This window comes from Onychomys torridus, chromosome 8 (genome assembly GCF_903995425.1).
Source record: "Onychomys torridus chromosome 8, mOncTor1.1, whole genome shotgun sequence".
Classification (NCBI taxonomy): domain Eukaryota; kingdom Metazoa; phylum Chordata; class Mammalia; order Rodentia; family Cricetidae; genus Onychomys; species Onychomys torridus.
The window spans coordinates 74,331,601-74,352,207 of NC_050450.1; the positions used below are offsets into that span (position 1 = coordinate 74,331,601).

The 20,607-nt window shown below is 38.8% G+C and overlaps 1 protein-coding gene across 1 annotated transcript in view; it reads right to left on the reverse strand.

Annotated features, from left to right (window-relative positions):
* Brip1 (BRCA1 interacting protein C-terminal helicase 1) overlaps nt 1-20,607 on the reverse strand; it is a 139,075-nt gene that overhangs the window by 80,862 nt on the left and 37,606 nt on the right. The window contains exons 6-9 of the mRNA XM_036197293.1: nt 18,775-19,065; nt 13,219-13,440; nt 9,881-10,080; nt 4,157-4,289 (exon numbers count right to left, since the gene is read on the reverse strand). Of these exons, the coding sequence (XP_036053186.1) occupies nt 4,157-4,289; nt 9,881-10,080; nt 13,219-13,440; nt 18,775-19,065 (846 nt within the window). The remainder of the gene's footprint in view (nt 1-4,156; nt 4,290-9,880; nt 10,081-13,218; nt 13,441-18,774; nt 19,066-20,607) is intronic.

Here is a 20,607-nt window from a genome sequence, read left to right on the forward strand (position 1 = left end):
TGGACATTTAGTATATGTTTCTTGTTTGATGTTGTTCTTATTGGTTGTAGTTCCATTTTTGTTTATGTTATTATCTTTTCTTTCTTTTAGACAATACTTGATGATAGTTCTTATTATACATAACTTTGTATTAGGTTTAGAACCTTCTTTAGACAAAAAAGGGGAAGTGTTATGGAAATTCTTCCATTCAACCAATGGCTTTTGGGGTATCTGACTCTGAGCATGGTCTTGTCTGTGAACATGATTGCTTAAGGGCGGGGGCGGCGGCGGGTGCGTGTCATGCTCTCTCTTGGGATAAAGAGACAGGGTCAGGTTGAAGAGAAAGAGGCTTGCAGCTGGTCCTCATCTGCCTTAGGAAAATGGAAGCTGGGTCAGCAGTGGATCTGCAGTATGTTTACCTTGTTTTGTATTAGTGAGTCTGTTTCCCAATCGCACCCCTTAATATATATATATATCGGTGGACTCTATATATATCACAGACCTACCTCAGGCCTGATAAGTAAAATTTAAATAATTTAAGGAAACAGTAAAATAAGAAAAGAAGAATCCAGGAGCAGATGGATTGAAGAGTAAGTACAGGTTACTACTAGCAACCATTCCACTCTTGCCCCAAGAAAGAATCCCTCAGCCTACAGATCTTCCCAGGAGGAAAGTAAGAATACAGTTAGTGAAAAATGGAATGAAGAAAATATAAAACACATACAAACTGGATGTGGGGGCACATGCTTGCACTCCCAGCACCTGGAAGGTAAATGCAGGAACCTAAAGAGTTCAGGGCCCATCATGGGGTACACAGCAAGTTCAAGGCCAGATTATATTACCTGAGTAAGACCTTATCTCCAAAAAAAGAAAAACAAAATATACAATATTATTCAGTTTTATTTAAAAAAAAAAAAAGAAAGAAAAGAAAAAGAACCAAGGCTGGAAGGATGGCTCAGTGGTTAAGAGCACTGGCTGCTCTTCTGGAGGACCCAGATTCAATTCCCAGCTTCCACACGGCAGCTCACAACTGTGGGTAACTCCAGTCCCAGGGGATCCAATGCCCTCTTCTCACCTCCACAGGCACCAGGCACATACATGGTGCACATATGTACACACAGGCAAACACTCAAATACAAAATAAATAAATCTTAAACAACAAAAAGAACACTTTCTGACATCCCTCTCCTAGGTTTAGCTCAATAAACATAGACCTCACCCTACACCAAGAAAATAGAAAATTGTTAAGCTATCATTAGTTTCTGCTCAAATTGACTTATATAGTCAATGTAATCACAAACAAAACCCCGTAAGTTAGCTTTTGGATATTGACAAACTAATTCTAAAGTTAATATGGACAGGCAAGAAATCTAGAACAGCCTACAGAATATTGGAGAGGGGCAGAGAGCTGGCACTACCCAACTCAAGACTTAACACAAAGTCACAATAGTCAAGACACTATAGTATTTGCAAAGGAAGAAGCAGACAGATGAGTGAGGCACAACAGAAATCCTGGAAATAACCCACACAAATACAGCCAACTATCTCCAACAAAGAAACAGAGATAATCCAACGGAGAAGGGAAACCCTTGCCACACATAGTGATGGATTAACTGCACATCATGCTAACTCGACCTTACAAGTTCCACAAAAATAACTCAAAATGGGTCACCAAAAGTAAACTGGAAGACATAAAACTCCAAAAAAAAAAAAAAAAAACCAGGAGCAAATCTAATGACTGCAGAGTTGGTGATGAGTTCTTAGATATAAAACCTAACATGGCCGGGTGGTGGTGGTGCACGTCTGTAATCCCAGCACTCGGGAGGCAGAGGCAGGTGGATCTCTGTGAGTTTGAGGCCAGCCTGGTCTACAGAGCTAGTCCAGGACAGGTTCCAAAGCTACAGAGAAAGCCTGTCTTGAAAAACAAACAAACAAACAGAAACAAAAAAAACATAACATGTAACTTGAGAGGAAAATAAGAGGTAAGATAAGCATCATTAAAATTAAAATCTGCTCTGTGTAAGCCACTGTCAATGAGATGAAAAAGCAAGGCACAGACTGGGAAAATATAATTGTAAACACTTATCTAATCAAGCATTTGTATTCAAAATACATGGAAAACTCCAAAAGTGAAATAAAAATTGAAGAGTGAGCACAGGGTATAAAAACACCTCGGTGAACACACCGGTTGTTTTTTGTCAACTTGACACAACCCAGACATATCTGGGAAGAAAGAGGGATCGTAACTGAGAAAATGCCTCCATCAGGTTGCTCCTGGGCAAGTCTGTGGTGCATTTCCTGGATTAGTGACTAATGCAGGTGGGCCCAGCTCACTACCAGGTGGACCACATCTGGGCAGGTGGTCCCAGGAGGTGTAAGAAAGCCGACTGAGTAAGCCATGAGGAGTAAGTCAATAAGCGGAATTCCTCCATGGCCTCTGCTTCAGTTCTGCCTCCAGGTTCCTGCCTCGGCTTCCCTCAGTGAACTCATATTTGGGATATGTAAGCCAAATAAACCCTTTCTACTCAAGTGGCTTTTTGGTCATGGTGTTTTATCACAGCAACAGAAACCCTTACTAAGACCAAAGAACTTAGATGACAACAGATAAAAAGAGACTCAATGCCCTGCCTTCAGGAACAGTGAGAAGCCAAGCTTAGTGGCCTGACCTGGAATCCCAGCACTTGGGAAGTATGGGCAGAGGGATCAGAAGGTCCAGACCAGACTGAATTACACTGAAGACAAAAGAAAAACAACAAGAAGTTAGATATTTCTATACAGACAAGTACTAAAATAGCTAAAGTTCCAAATGCTCTCAACTTCAAATGCTGATGAAGATGTGAAGCAACAGGAATCCAGGGAAAAGCAAATGGATGCAGGCAGTTTAGAAAACAGCTGTTTTTGAAGCTAAAAGTACTCTTACCACAGAACCCAAACACTATGCATCTGAGCATTTCCTCAGAGTAAAAGCCATATCCACACAAAAACACAAGGACAGATGTTTATAACAATTTGATTCATAATTGCCCCAAACTGGGAAACACCAATATGTTCTCATCAGTGAACAGATAAATTGTGATATATACAGGCAATGGAATATTTTCTAGTGACAAAAAGAAATGAGGAAACAAGCCATCAAAAGTTACAGAAGATGCACAGGTCCTGGGTCTGTGCATCGCACACACTCTACATGGAAGGAACTTAACCACATATTGCTACAGGGAAGTCTACATACAGTATAATTCCAATTACATGGCATTTTAGAAAAGATAGGACTATGGAATCAGAAATCAGTGCCTGCCTAAAAGTTTTAGATGCGTGTCAAATGGTATAGCAGAGGTATGAAGAGGTACAATATAGAGAATGTTCTAAAACAGTGAATATATTCTGCATGATGCCATCATGGTGGATGTCTAGGCAAAACCCAGTTGAACTATACAACATAAGAGAGTGATTTGTCAGGAAACCTGTGGACTTTGGGTGACAATAACACATTAATGCTGATTCATCAATTGTAACAAGTGTATTCCATGACTCTACTCTCAATAGGCAGGACTGGTGCGTGTGTGGGAGGGGAGGGAGACTAGGATGAGAATATAATGAGAATTCTGAGCTTTCCATTCAAATTTTCTTTATATTTGAAACTGCTCTTTAAAAAAGTCCTTCGTTTAGATAATAAATAGGAATAACAACAACAAAATATTCTTATTCCTCCTGCTAAAGAGGGGCAGAGTCTTGAGATTATGATAAAAGTATGGATTCTCTAGCCAGAAGAATGTGCAAAAGCAATACTTACAATGAGGTTCTCAAAGATCTAACCACCTCCATGAATTTCCAATCTCTGTTTCAGTACACAAAATATGAACTTTTCATTTTCTAAAATTTTAAGTATTATAGCTGACACAAAATATTCATAATCTAAAACATTGGTTTCTTTTAGCTCTGAATAAAGAATAACTCCTTTAAAGTTTTATTTTTTTTCAAGCTAAATAATAATTTATTTGTGTCATCACCTAATGATTATCAGATTTAGATAAGAAATTTTTAAAGCAACTTTTAAGCTGTTAGTTTTTAAAATTCTAAACTTTTTCCTGGATGTGTCATTTTTTTTTTTTTTAAATCACTCCTAAATGACATATACTTGACTAAATGAATGTCATGGGGAGGTAAAAGATCTTACCTGCAAACCGGGAAAAGTAGCATTGGTGATGCCCATTCTGTACAAATTTAAGAGCATATCCTTTCCACTCCAAATTTTACAAGACGATTCATAGTCCCTTTCTACAAGATGTTCAGAATTTGTTTCTAACCAACTAGAATAAAAAGAAAAAAAAAAAAAAAACAATTCTGTCAACCAGTGGTCACCCCTAGATGTATTACCTCAAGAGAACTGGAAAATTATTACTGTCATATATGGGTCTGTATACATTCCTTGAAGTTGTTAGGACATAAGCATGGATTTACATACTTTTAAAATGAACATTTCATACTGTAAAAATAAGCATTTATATAAGCAATTTTATTAAGAAAGAAACAAGTGTGAGACTTTTTATGGATTCACACTGTTTTACTTACATCTAACAACCAGGTATAAGGTGTTCATATCAAAACACATAAAAATAAATGCAAAACAAATATTTATGCTGCATATTAACAACAAAAGAATTACCTGAAAATACATGAATATATTCATTGATATATACACTCAATAACTGCTTGAATGCCAATTTTATATCAAAGATCCAAGGAGAAGTTGTTATGACAGTATACAAAATAAGCAAAATCCTTATTCTTATGAAAACTGAAGTCTACTAAAGGGAGGCAGAAATAAACACAGAAACAAAGACATAAGAAAGGAAATATCAAGGCAAAAGATAGAACTCAGGGGTACAGCGCTTGCTTAGCATCCATGAAGCCATGGGTTCAATTCCCACAGCACCACAGGAGGGAGTAGTGATAAACACAACAATAAAGTTAATCACGAGTTGGTAGCTTCTTTAATCTGAATGTCTGTGATACTCTCCTAGAAATGATTTTCTAACAACTGAATGCAGAAAAGTGGCCAGTCCCACGAGGGATAATTTTAAAAAATGCTTCAAAACAGAAGGAATAGCTGGTGCAAAGTTAACAAGCTTTGCTCCTTTGAGGGCTTGAAAGAAAACCAGCATGGTCATCACAATGGGAAATAACAGATAAAGGTACAAACAACATTACAGGGATAAACTGGAATCATATTGTTTAGAGCAAGGATAAGAAATGTGGGTTCTGCCGGGCGGTGGTGGCGCACGCCTGTAATCCCAGCACTCGGGAGGCAGAGGCAGATGGATCTCTGTGAGTTCGAGGCCAGCTCCAAAAGCTACAGAGAAAACCTGTCTCGAACCAGCCCCCACCCCCCCCAAAAAAAGAAATGTGGGTTCTATCCAAAGTTTGAAATGGAGTTTTAAATAAGAAAGTGAGTGTTTTAAGTGTTTATAGGATGATTCCAACTCCCAAGGCAGAATGGAGTATAGGAGAAAGTAAAGAGTCATAGTAGGAAGCTGTCACAATATTCTAGGTCATCATATACACAGAGTGGGGAAAAACATGGTTTGGGACACGCTGTACAACTGGCACCTGTAAGACTTAATGACTAGCTGGTTGATGAGATGAAGCATGATCAAAGACAATATTTAGATGTTTGATTTGAGGAACTGACAGGCTCTGTTTGGGTGAAAGGCTGAATGTGGAGGGGGAGGAGACAGAAGATAGAGGAAACGGAGGAACTTTATTCTGGATTTAAAGTTGAAATATATTGGCTATCTTAACAGATACCTATCTATCTATCTATCTATCTATCTATCTATCTATCTATCTATCTATCTATCAATCTACCTATCTATCTATCTATCTACCTACCTATCTATCAATCTATCAATCTATCTACCTACCTACCTATCTATCTACCTATCTATATACATATATATAAAATAGTTGACTATGCAAATCATACTCCAGAGAGAGGTCAGAAAGGTCAGAAGTAGAGACACAGATTGAGGCCTCAGCAGTCCTATAGGTAACAGGCAACCCCACGGCTCTCAACGTGGGTTACAACCCCATATGGAGGTCAAGAAGCAGAATAGAGAAGTTATGAAAACTTTGGAAACAGGTAAAGGACCACACAGTGGCCAGAATCTAACTCAAAATCAAACACAAAAAATTCGGAGCATGAGAAGGGGAAAGAGATGGCTTAGCGGCTGAAGTGTTGGTGTGCACAAGTGTGAGGTCCTTAAGCAATTATGGAAAAGCACATCTGTAACCCCGGAGCTGGGGTGGCAGAAATACACAGATCCCAGTGGCTAGCCAAACTGGTAAGCTCTAAACTCAGTGACAGATCATCTCAAAAAATAAGGTGGAGGGTAACCAAGGAAGACAGTCATCAATCATTTACCAAAACAAACACACACACTTGTGAGTGCACGTACACACATAAACCACACACACAAACACAAAAGTAAGGATTAATTACCTAATAATTAAAATCAAGGTGTTTCCGGCAGCACTTGCCCACGTTGCACTGTGTGACTTTACAGCAGTGCTGGGTAAGAGCACACAGTGTGCATCTTTGCACTGCTCATGCTGTCATGCAAAGCCACTACACCACTGTGAAACCTCTCAGAGCCAAGAGCACTACACCTTAAAGACTGTGGTGGTTTTCAAGATTTCAGAAACGTAATAGTCTAATACAGAAAGATAAACATTTTTAGTATTTTTCTACCTTTGTTTGTTAGCATTTAAGTATTTGGATCATACAGTGTTAAATGTTTGGTTTTAAAAGTTCCGTTTGAGTTACTACCTTGAATTTCATGACAAACTGTTCAATGAATTTTGGCTTGGATTAGAACACAACTTCCATCAGTGTCCCAAATGCTGTTAACTATACTCTGCCATTTGAAGAACTGGAAGGAACTGAGGAACTGGATATCCAGTGCTACATATAAATGTGAAGCAGTATTCTTGGCACAGATAAGTATAAGTCAAACTGTAAGTCAACTCTGAGAAATGTTGAAGATGGGCCAGTTGGATGACTTAGTTGCTGCCACACCCAACAAGAGTTCAATTCCCAGAACCTACATGGTGGAAGGAGAGAACAGACTCCTGAAAACTGTCCTCTGATCTACACACACACACACACACACACACACACACACACACACACACACACACACACACCCCTACATGGTGGAAGAAGAGAACAGACTCCTGAAAACTGTCCTCTGATCTACACACACACACACACACACACACACACACACACACACACACACGTGCATGCGCGCACATACACACATAAAATGTAATCATTTTTAAAGTTGAAGATGTTCTATGCCTTACATTATCAAATATTCAGCCAAGATTTAATTTTTAAGGTAAAAACAAACACATCCACCTTATTAGCATACAAATTTGCTTTTGTCTTTACAAATTAGTAAAGTCATATGAATACCAAAGAATTGTTTTAAAGTATTTCTTTATGGTTTATTAGACAAAAAGGGGTCATGAGTGGAAAACTTTAAGAAGCCCTACTCTAGGCTACATTTCTAGGTTACTTAATTGAGCCGAATAGAGAGCTAGAAAAGAAATCAGGCCCTAGGACCATGTCCTCAGGTATTCCAACATTTAGACATCAAACAACACTAAAGAAGAATGTAAGAAGAAAACCAGAGACCTCGTAGAAGCTAAGGCAAAAATGTTTTTCAGGGATGGCAAGATGGTCAATGGGTAAGGGTGTTTGCTACCAAAGCTGGTGACCTGAGTTCAATCCCTGAAGCTCATATGGTGGAGAGAACTGACTCCTGCAAGTTGTCCTTTGAACCTAGTTGCATATACTGCCATGAGTGCACACACAAACACAAACACACACACACACACACACACACACACTACATTTTTAATTAAAGATGAATGAATAAATAAATAAAGCATTTGCCATGAAAGCCTAATGACTTGAGTTGGACCTGCAAAACCCACATTAGAATGAGAAAACTAACTCCCAAAAGTTGTCCTCTGATTTCCACATACACACTACAGCATGCACACACTTACATGCATACATATATATCAAACACAAGAACACTAATAGTAAAGATTTTAAAATGCTTTTCAAGAGGCTGTTCATCAATAACATCCAGTCTTTCTGTGAGGTTAAGATAACAGAAAAATAGCCCCTGGATTTGGCGGCAGATCACTGGTGTCCTTGACAAGAACACCACCACCAGGTTGGATAAAGAATGTAAAATGAAAAAAAGAGAATCGACTGTGGACTACAAATTATGTTGTGAAATAAAAAAATGACAAAATTCTACCTGGAAAAAGATACTATGAACAGGGCAAGCAAGACTAAGTGGCTTGTCACCTGATGATGAAAACATGATGACTGAGTTCTATGCCTGGAACCCGTGCCAATACGGAAGGACAGAACCAACTCTTCAAAGTTATCCTTCTGACCTCCACATGTGCCCCCACTATACATACCGTAGAGAAATCAGTACATAAAATATAGTGTGTGTGTGTGTGTGTGTGTGTGTGTGTGTGTGTGTGTGTAGACACAAGTGGGTAGCACAGAGATCAAGGAAGGGTATTTGCAATTCTTACTGCACGCAGAAGGTTGATTCCCCATTATACGATGAGCTTCTATACACCAACGAGAGGAAATGTGGTAGTACCATGCTTGGGCTGGTGGTCCTGGGTTCCATAAAATGCAGGCTGAGAAAGCCAGGAGGGGCAAGCCAGTAGGCAGCTCCCTCCCCACACCTCTGCATCAGCCTCTGTCTCTACGTTTCTGCTGTTGGAGTTCCTGCCTAGCTTCCTCCAATGCTGACTGTATTGTGGAAGTATAAGCCAAAGCAACCTTTTTCTCCCCAACTTGCTTTTTGGTCATACTGTCACTGCAGCAACAGAAACCCTACCTAGGACACTGTTCTTGCCCGGGTTCGATCCCCAGCACCCACATGGTGGTTCACAACCGTCTGTGACTCTAATCCCAGGGGATCCAATAACCCTTCTGATCTATGTGGGCACTCATGTGGTGGGTGTGCTTACATAATTCATGCAACCCAAACACTCATGCACATAAAATAATAAAATAAATCTAAAACAAAAGACTCTGACCCAGAATTTAAAATTTTTTTAAAAACTTCCTTTTCTTTCTTTGTAAGATTTTACTTATTTTTATATGTGTTGGTATTTTACCCGAATGTATGTCAGTGTGAAAGAACTGGAGTCACAGACGGTTGTGAGCCACCATGTGGGTGCTGGGAATCGAACCCGGGTCCTCTGGAAGAGCAGCCGGCGCTCTTAACTGCTGAGCCATCTCTCCAGACTGAATTTAAAATTCTTAATTTCTGTTATTTAATTATTCTACTGGATTGAAAATGAGTTCTTGAAGTTATTAACTTTTAGAAGTCAATTACTTTCATTAGACTTTTGAATAAGACAGAAAGTATGACTAGCTTTAAAAAAAGTTAAGGGTTGGGGATTTAGCTCAGTGGTAGAGCAAGCGTAAGGCCCTAGGTTCAATCCTCAGCTCCAAAAAAAAAAAAGTTAAACTAGTGAAGAACAACCCATTTCCCAAATAGCCTAGTTAGTCAGAGTTTACTAACTTATTCTTGTGTATGTGTCTGTATCTGTGTGAATGTATGCCACATGTATGCAGGTACCCAAGGAAACCAGAAGAAGGTATTAGATCCCCTGGAGCTGGAATTATAGGAGGTTGTGAGTTGTCAGATGTGGGTGCTGGGCAAGAAGAGCAAACACTCAACCACCGCATCATCTTAGTCCCTAAGTTTACTAACTTGAAAATAGCCTGACATAAAACCTATCCGTAACATAGAAAGACCATACAAATACACTGACAGACAATTCTTACTTAATGAGGTTATAGCACACATCTCGTAGGGGCTCGTGGCTTTTCTTCCTTACATTACTGCTGACCAAACTATCTAGCTCGTCCCGTGCAAACCTAAGCTGAACTTCTGTTACACTGTAGCTTGCAGATTCCCGAGCACACTCTTCAATGTTATGCGCTTCATCTAAAATGATAACTTGCTCCTTCAGCTTTATATCCATCTGTAAGATAAAATAATTTTCAATTAAAACATTTGACAAAATGAGTTTAACAGCAGCAGGCAAAAGATTTCATTTGAAAATTCACGATATAGGCCAATATTGCTTGTGCAATTTACATTAAAGAGCTGATACCCAAGCCTTAAAACAACTCCCGAAGCACTAGTATCTACCAGATACCAGTTCCATACCCTAGAGCTCACCATTTTCACTCTGAGAACGCTTGGCAACCTCTCAATGAGCATGTGCCTATCAACTGAGCATGGATGAAGGTGCCACTGGCTACACAGAGGGTGTACAATTATACAGTAAAGAAGAGTTCAGTACAGTTTTCACACTGAGTACCAAACACTTTCGTGTGTGTGTGTGTGTGTGTGTGTGTGTGTGTGTGGTGCTGTGGCAAAGCACAGGGCTTCACACTTGCTATACAAGTACTCTAACAAATGAGCTGCATCCCTATCCCTGAGCAGAGACCTTTAGAGGGAAACAAGAATGCAGATTCAATGATTCCCCCCAAAAAACCTAACATTAAGTAGCACAGTATATGTCTGTCTCATTTGTACCTGACCTATGACCCTTCATCTTGAACACTGCTCTTCTCCGGCGTGATGCTGGTGAGACTACTAATCTGCATATCAAGTGACATCACGTACCTCACAGTAAGGGTACAATCAAGCTCAGAACCAGGCTCATCAGTTAAAAGTATGCCAAAGTTCTGTGGTTAGAAACCGGGTCAGATTTAGGAATGGATATGCCATCTAAGCTGGCCCAAACAGAGTAACTGGAAGGAGGCATGCAAGCTCATGTTCTTTCCTCCAGATGAGCTAACTGCTTGTGGCTGTCCTTGGTCCCTCAAGAAAAGGACTTCCAGCTGGGTGGTGGCGCACACCTTTAATCCCAGCACTCAGGAGGCAGGGGCAGGTGGATCTCTGTGAGTTCAAGGCCAGCCTGGGCTACCAAGTGAGTTCCAGGAAAGGCGCAAAGCTACACAGAGAAACCCTGTCTCGGAAAAAAAGAAAAAAGAAAAAAGAAAAAGAAAAGAACTTCCTAAGAATGAAGTCGTCATAATGAAGAGAAAGCCCACTATTTCTGTTTAAGCTCTTTTCAAGTTAGGTTTGTGTAACTTGCAATTGAAAATCCAGAGTAATAAGACAAGGGAATTTTATTAAAGTAACTTCCAATAAATTTTTTTTAAGATTTATTTATTTATTACAAATACAGTGTTCTGTCTACATGCCAGAAGAGGGCACTAGATCTCATCATAGATGGTTGTGAGCCACCATGTGGGTGCTGGGAACTGAACTCAGGACCTCTAGAAGAACAGCCAATGCTCTTAACCTCTGAGCCATCTCTCCAGCCCTCCAATAAATTATTTTGAGAAAGTAATAACATGCACAAGTCTGGGACTGAAAAAGAAAAATGGAGGAGAAATAGATTGAGGTTAAAAGGCAGTAATTCCAAGGAGGACAGGGGCAAAGCAGAACATTTCAGCAGGTATAATCTAAACAGAAACACAGGAATTCCTGAGCAGTTCTGAGGTGTACTCAAGGGTTCCACTCGGGAGTTTTAGTAAAGGTTGAAAGGGCATTTCTATGTCGGACTACTAAGCATCTTGAAGATGGAACTTAAATATGAACTCTACCCAGAGCAAAGGGAGAAATACATTTTCAAGTGGGGGATGATAGAAGGAAAGTAACATTATGAAGGCTACCCTCATTAACACTGTTGTATCTGATGCCCAATTAACAGCCAACCAATAAAAGGTACAGCAGCAGAAAGCAGTGGTATGGTAGTAAATAAAATGCCTCATTGAGGCTGGAGAGATGGCTCAGTGGTTAAGGGCACTTGCTGCTCCTCCAGAGGACCTGGGTTCAATTCTCAACACCCACATGAGGGCTCACAACTGTAACTTCAGTTTATGGAGGAATCCAATACCGTCTTTTGGCTTCTGTGGTCACCTCACACATATGCTACATAGGCATACATTCTGGCAAACACTCATACACATGAAATAAAATATATAAAAGTGTAAATGCCTATTAATTCTGAACTTACAAAGCTGGAGCTGGAACTATGACTCAGTTGGCAGAGCACTTGCCTAGCATGCATGAAGCCCTGGGTTTGACTCCCAGCACCACAAAAGCTGGCTACGGTGGCCTGCACCTGCAATCCTGACACTTGGGCAGAAGTAGGAGGACCAGAAACTCAAGGTCATCCTCAGCTATGTAACACGTTCAAGGCTGATCTGGGCTACACAGAACCCTGTCTCAACAACCACAAACCTAGAAAGAAACAGAACGCTAATATGAACTGTACAGTCACAACTAAAGAAAGCAGTAACTGGCTACGCCAAGTTGTTTACCCTCTGTCTTACCACAGCAATTATAATCTCTATAAGAACCAGGAAAATAAATAAAATTAAAAGTTCACTACTAAAAAATTCACAAAACTAGGCTGGAGAGATGGCTCGGAGGTTAAGAGCACTGACTGCTCTTCCAGAGGTCCTGAGTTCAATTCCCAGCAACCACATGGTGGCTCACAACCATCTGTAATGAGATCTGGCGCCCTCTTCTGTATGCATAATAAATAAATGTTTAAAAAAAAATTCACAAAGCACAACTTTCATAGTACATATTCTCTTAACATAACCTCTTCAAAACAGTTTATTTTTTACCCCAGAGGAAAGTTTTTAAATAATTCTTAACCCCATGAATGAAGAGAACAATGGTTATATAACGGTCTTCAATGGGGACAATTCTACTCCACAGGGGAAATTCAGACATTTGGCAATGTTTAGAGATATCTCTGACAGCAACAACTGTAAGGATTCTATTGGCATCTCAGAGATGGAATCGGGGATACCACAAAACATCACAGACAGCCCATCCCAGCCGAGTGACTCAGTCAAGTCTGAGGGACACACTACAGTTCCGTTTCAGTCAGAGCCTTAACTGTTATGACTTTGGAAATTAAAATAACTGGGTTTAGAAGTCACCTCTTAATTCACTTTAGGACATGTTTTTAGTGCCCTGTTTCCATCAATTCAATACAGAGGACAACAGACATAAAACATCTGAAAGCTTTTATATTCATCACTTCCATCTCCTAAGGGGGGAGAGCTCTAATTTCATATGTACTCACACTTTCCCTTATTTGTGCGTCCAAGAGGTAGTTGTAGGGACAAAAGATTATGTCAGCATCATCTATGAGCTCCCGAGCTGTGTAGTAGGGACATGCCTTCAGTTTCCTCCCGAAGCTGACAAGCTCTTCTATGTCCCAGGCTTTGGACATCCCCTGAAGAGACTGCAATGTCTGCTGATTACTGATTTTATGGACACCATGATAAAAATAGCAGGATTTTCCCTGAAAAAAAAGACAGACATAACTGAAGTATGAGCCAACTTTGGAATAGAATTAATAAAGTAAGATTATCTCAGAACCTTAAAAAGATTGCTAGAACCAGAAGATAGCGTTTTATAGAGAAAACAAATATTTGTATATGTATAATGACAACCTTATCTTTCTGCCAAGACATAGGCATGTCACCATGTCACCCACTTGACTTTGAACTCTGGGGTTCAAGTGATCTTCCTGCTTCACCCTCCCAAGTAGCTGGAATTACAGGCGATATTCAAAACCATTTAAAGAAAGTGTAGTAGTTGGCTCAGAATGAGACAGAACTCTCAATACAAAATAAATGAGCAAACAGTCTTCAGCTGTTTGATGTAGCCGTGCCGTTAGCCATGAAGCATTTCTGGAAGGACGGACAAAGAAATGGAGTCTCTCGTTGCTTTTAGAACAGTTAGGTGACAGGCCTAGGGAGAAAATTTCTACTGCTCTCTTGTCTCTTTTCAAATTTAGGCCATGTGACAATATTAGAAGTAAGGAAACAAGAAAGGGAGAGGAGAGAAAAAAAGGGAAGAAGGGAAGGAAACAAAGAAGGACTGACTATCTTGGGGGAAAATAAAGAGGGGTACTACAAAAAATACATAAAACACAAGAGCACCCCCAAAATTCCAAATTATATTATTCAAAACATACACTATTAACATCTTCGCGTATCTATTTCTTCTATACACATGTATAGAAAGTTACATCTCTATAAAATGACCTACTATTAAGATAAAAACAAACTGCTATCAGGAAAATCTCATTTCACTGTTGCTCATGCGTGTACATTGAGTTAATATGCCAGAACTGAACTGGTTTCCTTCACACCAGGCATTTAGACTGTCCTTGTGTTTGTAAGGCAAGCACTTCAATTAGATGAGCCACCTCTGCAGCCCCATCTGTGCATATTTTAAAGGTGAAAAACAAAATCTTGTTTTGATTTGTACTTTTACACTTTCTATCAAGGTATAATATTTCTTTGGATGAATAGCCTTGTGTGTGTGGTACTGGACGCTGAGTCTAGGCCCTCACACACTCAGAGTAACCACTCTACCACTGAGTCACCATCTCCAGTCCTTGTACATTCAACAGAGGGTCCATAGTAATACCTGTTTCTTTGCTGTTATCTATTAATGTCTTTGCTATTACGTTGTTGGAAGTAAAAAATGCAAGTATTAATAAAAAATTAAAATTTTGATAACTCACTCCAAGTATGAATGTCATATATCAAATATCAATTTTAACTGTATAAAAACAGAGGCAAGAGAGATGTCTCAGTGTTAAGGGCACTTACTGCTATTGCAAAAGACCTGGGTTTGGTTCACAGCACACACACACAGCAACTCATAGCCACCTTAACTGTAGTTCCAGGGCATGTGACACCCTCTTCTGGCCTCCACACATGTAGTGTGCATGCAGGCTCATGACATATACATACATTAAAAAAAAAATCCAAAATTAGCCCGGCATTGTGGCAGTGCCTGTAATCCAAGCACGTGGGAGCCTGAGGCAGGGGGATAGTAAGTTTAAGGTCTACTGGGCTCCATAGCAATATTCCCAACTAAAATAGTAAGTATTAATTAATAGGTGAATGAATGTGGGGGCCCAAATTACTTAAGGTCAGAGAAGCTGAGCTTGCTTTGCCCAGTAGGGCTGCATAATGGAATGATTTGACCACGGGCATGGCTACCAGGTGTTTGGAAGGGTCTATTGGCTGTACATTGTGCTTTGATCTTGCAAGGGGGAGGTCTTCTGCCTCTCCCCTGAGCATATTATAAAAGGCTTTCTGAATAAACCTCTGGGCTGTTGGGAATTGACCCAGGCCCTCCCGAAGCTATACTGTGTCTCTGTCTGTCTTTCTCCTTGTTGTCTAGGTCTATCTTTCTATCTGATATTTCCTCATTCCTCTCTCTTCCACCCAAGAACCTTTTGATAGGTGAGAGCAGTTCGGAGCTGGTCTCCCACAGACTCCCACAAATGAATAAATAAAATATGTGAAACTAATAGTCACATTACAAAAAACATTTAACAAAAGTTTAAGCCTTGAGTCATAAAACTGCTAAAAACTTGAATAATGGGCAATTTGCCATAACCTCAAAATTCTGATTTTTATCATCAATGTACACTGATAATAAAAATTAGAGGGGGGGGGATTTAGCTCAGTGGTAGAGCACTTGCCTAGCAAGCACAAGGCCCTGGGTTCGGTCCTCAGCTAAAAAAATAAAATAAAAATAAAAAATAAATTTAAAAAATTAGATACATGGCACAGTTTTATAACAAATAAACAAAACAAAACCAAAAACCTGTAGCTAAACCCAATTCTATGACCAACATCAGACATTAAGTAATTTTAAGAAAGATACGCCCTATTTAAGGCCAGGTACAGTGGCACACGCCTTTAATCTCAGCACTCATGAGGCAGAGGCAGACAGAGCTCTGAGTTTGAGGCCAGCCTGGTCTACAGAGTGAGCTCCAGGCCAGCCAAGGCTACATAATGAGACCTTGTTTCAAAACAAAGCAAATGATACACCCTTTTAAGTGAGTGTGCCATTTGTTAGGTTCTCTAGTGATGTTATAATGACAAAGATAGTCACCAAATGTGTAAAAGTATGACTAAGTTTGTGTGAAGTGCCCTTGCTTAAAGAATAAATATGCGTATATACTCTAGCAAATAATGTTTTTTAAGTGTTCTGGCAAAATACACAGATAACTTTCCAGTGGTTTCCGTGAAGGGTTAGAGGACAGAAGGAGCTGGGTAACAGGACTTGTCATAACTGGGCTAGCTCAGACTCTTCTATCCATGTACTCAGCTACTCTGTGTGTTACTTTCTTTCTTTTCTTTTCTGGGTGAGGGGAGAGCAGGCAGGCTCTTCTTATGTAGCCACCTAGCCTTAGATCTGCAATCTTGCACAAGCCTCCAGAGGGCTGGGATTACCAGTGTGCACCACAATATCCAGATACTTTTCTTTAAAAAAAAATTTTTTTTAAAAAGAATTATTTATGTTTATTTTATGTGCGAGTGCTGCCTGCAGGTATGTATGTGCATACCTGGTATCCGCAGGGGGATTAGATCCTTTGGAACTAGAGCTACAGACTAGTTGTGAGTGGCCATGTGGTGCTGGGAATTGAACTCTGGTCCTCTGGAAGAGCAAGCAGCTCGTGTTCTTCTAACCTCTGAGCCGTCTCAGCTACTTCATTTGAATTTTTAAAAAACAAGATATTCTGTATCTACAACTTTTGAAAGAACTGGCATTCCAGGCTCAACTTTAATTTTCTTTTCTTAATTTAGACAAAAAAATAATTTTAACAGACTATCTTTCCGGTATGGAGGGCACTTTAAAAGAAACTGTGAACAAAAACACATGTACCTTCAGATCAAGCCAAATAATCAGAAAGTTTACCCTTTAGGGGCTCTTAGAACGACAGCTCTGTGCAGGCTGATAGTGAAGCCCAAAGCTCATCCCTTGATCCATGTAACAGAACCCGGAGGGAGTCTGTCGCTGGAGTGTTATCACACTTTAAACTCTTTCCGCTCAATGTCAGTTATCTATTTATCATTTCTCTTTGGTAAATCAGCCATAGTAAACACAGACACCTATGGTGACTTTGTAATTGGCCCTCATTACAATACCAAATTACTCTGAAGGCTTGGGAACAAGAAAGAGAGCATTCCTGTGCACCCAGGAGGTAAGCAATCTGACACAGCACAGAGCCACAAGCAGCTCTCTTTGCTTACTTATATCACTAATATTCAAAAACAAAACAGTTGTTCATTTCAAGCCAATGGAAAGTTCCGAACATCCAAGTCTACTAAATTATTTCACATGATCCAAACTTCTGCAAATAAAGATCAAACACAAAAACAGTCCTGCAGGATTCTAGAACATTATACAAAATAAGACTAGAATCCTATGTGCCTTAATTTTTTTCATTGCTTTTACCAATATATTTTAACTTATATTTTTTCTATAAATGCATAATAATTTTGCCAAGAACAAGTGAAAAAAGGTTTTAAAACAATATAATGACAATGGCAGCCAGCCAGCATTGGAGTTTAGCAGAGCAGTTAGTTACTCATGGAAAAAGGTTTACTTAATTACAGTATTTGCAGTTTACCACAAAAACCTTTTCCTTCAGTACCTTTAATAAGACATATACAGTGAAGAGATTCCATAGAATTCTTCAGCTAGTTAGAAAGAACTTAAATGGCAACAATATGATTATAGAATTTCAATAATGATTTTGATTGAATAATTCTTTATTCTCTGCTTTGCTCTGAACAAGTCACTCAAGCTTGTCCACTAAACCCCTTACTTACACTACATAAAGCTAAATAGCTATTAAAATATGTCTTGAATAGGCATTTAAAAAAAAAAACACGGAGTAAAGTCTCATCTGGTTAAAATAAGAAACTGAGAAAGAAAAACCAATAAAAGATAATGGATTCATATTCTATGGTAGAAGGTGACCCATCAATGGAACAAAACTCTTGGGACTGTCATAGTCTTTTGTGTAGAATCAACTCCTGATAAAATAATAGAAAGAAAAAATTCAAAGTACTCTATCATTGCTCACTTTATATACTGATTCACTGATACTATTTCGGAGTACAATCTCATACTTACAACTTCAATTTTCAAGCAAATTAGCTACACCAAACACAGACTCCCAAAATAAGATTGTTCAGTATTAAAATGGTATCTACAAAAGCATGTCTTCTCTCATTCTATCCATCCTAAAAATTCAAACCACTCCAATTTCCCTAGGAAATGTTAAAACCATGTATAACATAGTCTTAACTTAATAATCTCATATAATTTTTTTAAAAAATTGTACTAATTAGAACTATAAATTATAATAATCATGTATTTCAATGTTAAAAATTTCAAAATTTGCTCAGTTTAAACTATCTTATTTTGAAGTTTTTAAATATATAAAATATGCTGATTAGATCTAATTAGATAATATTCTTAAAACATTTTTATCCCCTCAGCTGACATCACTCATGTGCAACTATTTTAGGTAGACAGATTTAAAAGAAAAAGACTACATATGTTGTACTACATACAACAGAAATTAATGTCATGGAATTAAATATCTATAAGTTTTAAAACCAAATTCTATCAGTTTAAATGTGAATAAAGATCTTCTTATGGTAAAATATTTTTTAAGAAATATCAAAGCTAACAATTGATTTGATTTTCATATTATTTAATGATCACTAGAAAAATACAAAGAACACATATCAAGAAATTTCAATCTTTTCAGCGTTATTTTTTTTCTCTACGTCAAAGTAACTTTACTCACCTGTTTTCCATCCAGCAATTCCATGCACTTTTCGTTTCTGTTGAAGTTACCCACTACTTCAGGATGAACACAAGTATGATCCCTGCTGGAAAGAACGGTCATTGGGACCCCTGCGTAAGCTGTCTTTCGGAGCTCTCTAGTAATCTGAGCAATCTGCTTGTGTGTGCGTGTCCCAAAATAAATTTTGGGTCTCTTGGATTGTCCCCCGTGATCTTTCTTAAGAGTATTTGCAGAGTCTTCACTGTGCCCTTGCTTAGTAGAACAGCCGCATCTAGAACACAGGCCATCGAGCTGAAACAAGGAAAGAAAACAGGAACTGTCTGGGCTACCACACAAACACTGTGACACCTCTCAGGTCAAAGCCCTTAAGTAAGGGATCCTAAGGGTCCAAGATGCTTTCAGATAGTACAGTCTCTAAATGCATCACTGAAGAAACTACACACTATACACAATTAGTTCTCTATATTCTCAAAGTTATAAACAATGCTCCCATCTTAACATTCTTTCTTACATAGTCAATTCCAAATGCTTAAAGCACATCTTAACACTTTTATATAAAATTACAGTTTTTAAACGATATGACACATTGGAAGATCACTTCAATTTCTCTTGGGTCACTGTGACATTACAGAACTGCTAGTTTTTCTCACAACACGGCTCAAATATTCTGTGTTTTTAAAAAGTATTTGAAAGGTGGTTAACAAATGAATAGAAGTCGTAACAAGTTCAATCTTAAGCACCACTACAAAATGAGTCAAGAAAATTCTTCTCTAGCAAAGGCATGAGAATGAATGCAAAAATATCAACAGTCAACAGTGAGTGAAAACAGGTAGTTTGCATGGAACAAGTATGTCTGAAATCCAATTACATGTGTGAAATGAAAACCTACCAGAAAAACTGTGACCAGAATAGCTCACCCTGGACAAACTCACTAGTAATTCAGTATCGTAAATGAAATACATGAAATGAAATCATGAAAACATCTCTTTAATTCAGCAAAGGAACCTCAGGAATAGTCTAAAATTTACCTGATTTGAATTCCTGCCTCCAAATTCTGCCCTCCATGCCCCCTTTTTTTTTTTGCAAGTTTAATGCTATAAGAACTCACAGATTCTTAACTAACAGCCCCTTCAAAGCTTCAATTCCTCCACCAAATGAGACAGAATGAAGCTTCATTTAGGAGAAATGCTGTGAAACAATCACTGAGGGAAAAAGGTGAGTAGCATACTCATTTAGAAGAATTTACACTGGAAAGATTCAGTTTTGTAGAACAAACACTCTACTTACTGCATTAGAAACTGTAATCAGTAAGATTAGCCTTCATAAACAAATGCTAAGTCATAGTATGTTACACCACAATACTGGAGATCAAGCTGTCTTTTAGCCTCTGCTCAGTGGGAAAGCAAGTTCAAATTACTCCTAGTCTCGCTCAACCTTGTCCGCCATTAAATATTACAATACATGATAGAATGGATGTAAATGTGACCCTTCTGGAGCTGTCACTCACAGGGATCAAAGGTTCACTGATGTGCCAAATAAACATTCAGTCAAAGTAGATAAAGTTACAGTCAGGCTGGAATTGTTACATTCCCCTCTCAGGTTGCCAGTAACAGCAGATTTCATTACAGAGTGCTGCCACATTAAATAGCCAGTTCCAAATATCCTGCCTTCTATATTGAATAATTACTTATTCACTGAAAGGATAAAAGAAGTTATGAATGAGGCCCTTGTCAACAGTGAAGCAGGGAACAGCTGACTTGTGGTTTACGTTACATGTGTTGTAATATCTAACAACTTATACTCACAGAGAAAATGGAATGCGAATTATATCAT